This window comes from Fistularia commersonii, chromosome 32 (assembly GCF_037954325.1).
Source record: "Fistularia commersonii isolate RoL2024-O1a breed Wild chromosome 32, RoL_Fcom_v1.0, whole genome shotgun sequence".
Lineage (NCBI taxonomy): Eukaryota > Metazoa > Chordata > Actinopteri > Syngnathiformes > Fistulariidae > Fistularia > Fistularia commersonii.
The window spans coordinates 11476982-11482500 of record NC_141315.1 but is presented as its reverse complement, the minus strand read 5'-3'; the positions used below and the strand labels follow the sequence as shown (position 1 = coordinate 11482500).

General features: G+C 64.2%; 1 protein-coding gene across 1 annotated transcript; it reads right to left on the bottom strand.

The window, feature by feature from the left end:
- Positions 1–93: 93 nt before the first annotated feature.
- On the bottom strand, positions 94–5519 carry LOC147215533 (uncharacterized). Its single transcript, XM_086139518.1, has 16 exons — positions 5467–5519; positions 4912–5058; positions 4626–4798; positions 4517–4543; positions 4154–4339; positions 3195–3275; positions 2011–2450; positions 1842–1934; positions 1706–1764; positions 1490–1613; positions 1126–1359; positions 971–1055; positions 790–905; positions 545–712; positions 382–474; positions 94–307 (listed from the first exon to the last, which is right to left on the bottom strand). Exons 1-16 carry the CDS (start codon positions 5517–5519, stop codon positions 191–193), a joined length of 2196 nt encoding a protein of 731 aa, XP_085995644.1. The 3' UTR covers positions 94–190.

Below are 5519 nucleotides of genomic sequence, written 5' to 3'. Positions count from 1 at the left end.
CCCGTCCACCAGGGGGCGCTGTGGGGAACATTATGGCAGGCTGCGGACGGAGCGGCGCCGCGGCGGTCCGGAGGCTCTGCGGTCAAAGCGGGTTCTCATGGCCACGCTCGCCGTCACTATGGCAACGGAAGGACAGGATGACAAACGGACGGCGGCGGGCGCCCGGTTACCTGGGCGACGGCGGGCCGGGTCAGGCGGCGCCGGGCGAGCCGTGGACCCGCAGGCGGTACAGGCAGGTGTACTCCTGGTGGCCCCAGTTGGACAGAACCTGGACCTCGATGATCTGGAAGGGCCTCCCGCCCGGCTCCTGGGGGGGACGGGGTCAGAGGTCACCGCCGGAAGAAGCCCCGCCCCCAGAAGTTCCCACGGTCGCCGACTCACGCCGACGGGGAACGTCTGCAGATCCTCCCCGTCCTCCTGGTAGGTGAAGGACCCGAGGGCCGTTCCTCGCTCCTGGTCCGCGGCGTCCAGACCCTTGGAGACAACACAACCTTCAGGCGTGCGGGGCAGGGGGCGGGGCCTGCGTCCTCCCGCCGCCACTTACATAGACGCTGAGGTCGCGCGGCGCGCTGCGCAGGCTGCCGCCGGGCGCCAGCGCCTTGGGCATGTGCTCCACAGACACGGCGCTGACGTGGATCTTCATGGACAACCTGATGACCAGGAAGCCTCTGGAGCCGCTGAAGGCCCAGCAGTTCCCGGGGTGGACGTCAGGCTGCGGAGGGACGGCGGCGAGGTCACCTCTTCATCCGTCCACCGCCGTGTGTGTGTGTGTGTGTGTGTGTGTGTGACCTGGATGACGGTGCGCGGGCTCTGGGAGAAGAACCACAAAGGAATCCCGAACAGGCTGAGCAGCGCCGCCTGGGTCCGGTGTGTCTGCGAGCAGCGGGTGCTCAGGACGCTGCCTCCTAAGGAAGAACGGCCGTCAGCCTCCCGTGGCTCCGCCCCCTCTCGCCGGCGGGCGGCTCCTGACCTCCAGACTCCAGGGCGTAGTCCGCCATGCCGGTCCGGTCCTGGGAGAAGAGCCTCAGCGCGTCCTTCACGACGGTCCTGACGTCCTGAGGTGGACAGACGTGGGTCCGTCAGCCGTGGACGAGGTCGCCGAAGGTCAGGACGCGAGGCACCCACCTCCTCGGTGATGGCGTGCGGGCCGCCGCCAGGCTCCGCCTCCTGGCCGCGGCGCCGCTCCAGCCGCAGGCTGATGTTGCGCAGGATGCGGAGCTCCATGGAGGCCAGCGCCGCCCGCAGGTGGGTCCAGGTGACGCGCTGCTGCCGGAGCAGAGCGGGGGGGGCGGCGGCCCCGCAGGACGCCGGCGGCTTCCTGGAGAGGAGCTGCGCCGCTTCCTGGCGGACGTTCTCCATCTGGATCAACAGAACATTTGGTCCCACTCATCTACAGGAGGACCTCCAGCCCGAGGGGTTCTGCCAGCCCATCGGATCCCGCCGCACGTCCTGGAGCCGACCCCGCTTCTAACGGCGTGGATCTTCTCACCATCTCCTGGAGGCGGTCTGGTCCTGACAGCCTCTCCACCTCCCGCCGGACCTCCTCCAGAGACGCCTGCAGCTCGGCCACCTTCTGCAGCAGAGCATCGCGGGCCTGGCGCTCCGTGGCGACGCTGCAGGAGATCACGGCTGGTCAGGTGGAGCGAGAGACGGACGGCGTGGAGCTTCTGGAGCTCCTGGAGCTCCAGGGGTCAGTGCGGGTCACCTGACGGCGGCAGGCGGGGGCGCAGAAGGAGACCAAGCATCCAGCCTCCTCTTCGCCTCCTGGACGAGACGAGCAGATGTCGGCGGGGTCGTTACGGCGACGGGGTGGCGCTCCGCCCGATGGTCGCCATGGTTACCTGGGCGTCGGCGGCGAGCGTCCTCAGGTTCTGCTCCAGGCGCTCCAGACGAGACCCCTGGCTCCGCCGCTCCTTCAGGTCCAGCTGACGGACCTTCGAGGGGACACGGCGGGTCAGACCACCTGCGTTTCCATGGTGACCGAACCCTCGGCGGCGCTCCGAGCGGGACCTGTTCTCCGCGGAGCCGGTCCCCTTCCAGCCGAGTCCCGATCCGGGCCAGGTGCCGCTCCAGCCGGCGTCCCAGACGGTCCTGGGCGTGGAGGCGGAGCCTGGCGTGCAGCCGCAGCAGGCGGGCCTGGCTCTGCCGCGCTCGCCGCCCGCCGGCCTCCACGCGCCCCCACAGCGCCGCCAGGCTGCGCTCCACCCGCAGGACACCGCCGACTCCCGCCGCCGCTTCCTGCGGAGGTAAATGGCGGGTGTCGGTCAGGGATTCCGGGAGGTCCGGAACGTTCCATTGTGTTAGACGGGGGTTCGTCTCAATCCGAACATCTGCAGGTACTTCCCTCCTCCACGCCGCCTCCTGGCGCACGGCTCTCTGAGGACGGCGGCCCGTGGACGGAGAACGGCGTCCTCCACTTGGAGAGGCTGAGGGCCGGCGGGCCGAACCAACTCAGGCCTAAAGGGGGGCGGGAACACGCTGAGTACATCTTCTCCTTCAGGGTCCTTCTACTGCAAAGAGCTTACCGATGAAGAGCAGCAGAGGAACGAGGCCCAGGAGAAGGAACCTGCTGGAGCAGAACTTCATGAGAACAGGAGTGGGTGAGCCAATCACAGTGGAGGTGGGCGGAGCTTAACCTAGGCTGGTTAACACCGTCAAATGAAAAGCCCTTCAGAGGCGACATCCCAGAATAACCCAAGGACGCAGAGAGGCTCACCGATTCACACTGAGGATGCCGGTCATGGAACACCGCCGGCGGAAACGCCCCAGCACACCGCCCGCCATCTTACCTACAAGGACACACACACACACACACACACACACACACACACACAGAAGGTCAGAGGACCAGCAGGTAGTGGCTAGTGGTAACTGGTAGTTACTGAGTGGGATTTGAAACGACCAGGAGACCCAGGAGTGAGTGCATGCACCTGCTGCTCAAGCACAACACTCCAGGACAGAACGTGAGAACAACGGGTTCCCTCTAGAACGTCCAGTAGAACGTCCAGTAGCCACCACGGCCCGTCAGCTCAGACTAATCTGATGTTCCTCAGCAGGGCCTTCAGACCGGCAGCCAGATGTCACCTCTTGGCGAGAGTCGGGCCGAGCCTGTTTCAGGGCTCAGTCAGGGCCCCTGGATACTGACCTGGACCGTAGTGTGTGTGTGTGTGTGTGTGTGTGTGAGAGAGACTCACGCAGAGATCCATCTGAACGGCGCTCCATCTGGTCGCGTCCAGACTTGGTGAGGCTCATGGCGGCGAGGTGGTTGTGGCGAGCTGCAACACAGGAGGAGGCGTCAGAAAGAGGCTGCGATCTGTGCGCTGATTTGCACGTCTCCAGGGAAACACCCAAAGTGAGGAGGTGCGGCCCATTTGTTTGAGAAGGACCAGAGGAGCGGAGGTAGGCGAGGTCAAAGGTCAGGAGGACGTGAGGGACGCGTTGAAGAGCTGACACCCAGAGGTGGAGGGGAGGACCTGCAGCAGGTCCAGTCAGAGTGAGAAGAGAGGGTTCCTTACGGCCAAGTCCTCCACGCATGTCCAGAGAGTGACGGGTAACCTCTATGACCTTTGACCCCAGAGCCCTGCACACCTGCCAGAGATGTGTGAGCGCCCCCCCGAGGCGCCGCAGGGTGGCGTGCAGCCCCGGCAGGACACCTGCAAGACACAAGCGTCATCTGGTGGGGGCGGCGCCTCAAGGGACATCCAATCACATGTCAGAGAGAACCTCCTCCACGTCCAGTCACCTGGACCTCATGGACAGAGATGAGGAGTTCATCTCCAGTCTCCTCTCGGGTTCCACAACCACACGCCATGCTTTTAGTTCCACAGAGACCGGCCAGAGAACCATCTTCTCCTTGGCACCGCTCCTCCGCTCGCAGGTCGAGCAGAGAGACTCCTGGTGGATCTTGTTCACACCAAAGTCCAGCTCAGACCAGGAGACCCTGCTGGGAGGCCATGTGACCGCTGCGCTTCCCACTGGCCAATCAGCGGGCAGCAGTCACCAGGCTGGTGACCTGTGTCTAGAAGACCGTTAGCATGATGCTACGAGGCCTCAGGCGTCTGTCGGCCATGACGGTTAGCATGCTACCATAAGCGCTTGGAGAACATTCTCCTGAAAACTGTGTGTGTGTGTGTGTGTGTGTGTGTTCACAGACCTGTCTTGCGGCGTCCACTGTCCCTGCAGTAGATGGTGGGCGTCCCCGAATGCCCGCAGGAGGACAGGCAGTCGTGGCCCCTCCTGTCCGCCTCGCAGCCTCTGCTGGAGACGTGGCTCAGACTCTGGACCGGGTTCCCGAGGACGTCACCGGCGGCGAGGGTGGTGTCGGCCAGGACGGTGCTTTCTGGAAAGTGGCGAGCGGGGCGGGGTTAGTGAGAGCGGGTTCATATTTGACAGGAGAGGGGTCTGGGCCTCCCAGTCACATGCTGCCCCCTGCTGGTCTGGAGGTCCAGCACCTCCATGGACTCCAAGGGTCAGATTGACAGATGAGAGCGGCGGCGCAGCTGGACGGCAAACTGACCTTTGGGATCCAGGTCCTGGTCCAACCCTGAGACCGGAGGAGGGAGATCACATGACTGAGGAGGCGAGACCCGCTCACGGCGTCGGACGTCCGGAGTCGGAGGACCTACCCCACAGCGTGTCCACCAGCGTGGTCTCCTGGACGGAGGACTCGTCCAGCAGCGTGGACAGCAGCGAGGCGTCGCTGTGGAGCGAGGCGTCCGACAATTTCCGAGGCGTCCGGCCCAGAACCGACTCCGAGCAGGAGACGGACAGCTGCCCGGGACGCCGGGCCTGCCACGGCCTGAGGGGACGGGAGAACAGATTCACCAGGGAAGCCTTAGCCATGTCTGGAAGGTCTCTGCTTCTCCAGAACTTTGCCTGAGAAGAGGGAGAAGTGTAAATAAGAGCGTCCACCTGCAGCTCCTCCAGGCTCCTCCCGCGCTGAAGGAGGCGCTGCTGAGCGGCAGGCTGCGGTCCAGGACGCCGTCGTCCAGCCGGAGGCTTCGTCTGGACATGACCTCCGTCGCCTCCTCCTCCCACGCCGATGACCAGGCACTGGATCTGAGGAGACCAGGAGGTGCTCTAAAGCTCTTCTACACCAGATGGGCATAAAAGAGTGGAGAAGGTGGAACATCTGCGTATCCTGGCCTCGCCCTTGTCCCCTCCACCCACAACAACAACTCTAAATCCCTCCACCGTCTCCATGGCGACATTCAGGCGAGGACCAGCAGAGGTCCCTGCAGGTGTAATCCTGCACCTGACCCCGGTCACCTGGTTTCTTACGGTCCACTTTGATCAAGCCAAACCTTGACAGCCACAGAGGCTATAGATCTCCAACAGAAAGCAGAGATCTTCCTCTGAGGCTCCAACATCGCTCTTCTAATCAAACCCTCAGCAGGTGTGAGGAGCTGTGGGACCCGGCAGGAGACACAGAGGAAGATCTCCACAGAAGAAGGATCTCACACACACAGGTCAGTCCAGCCCCAGCTCTGCAGGTCTGCGTCGTCCTCACACACACTCAT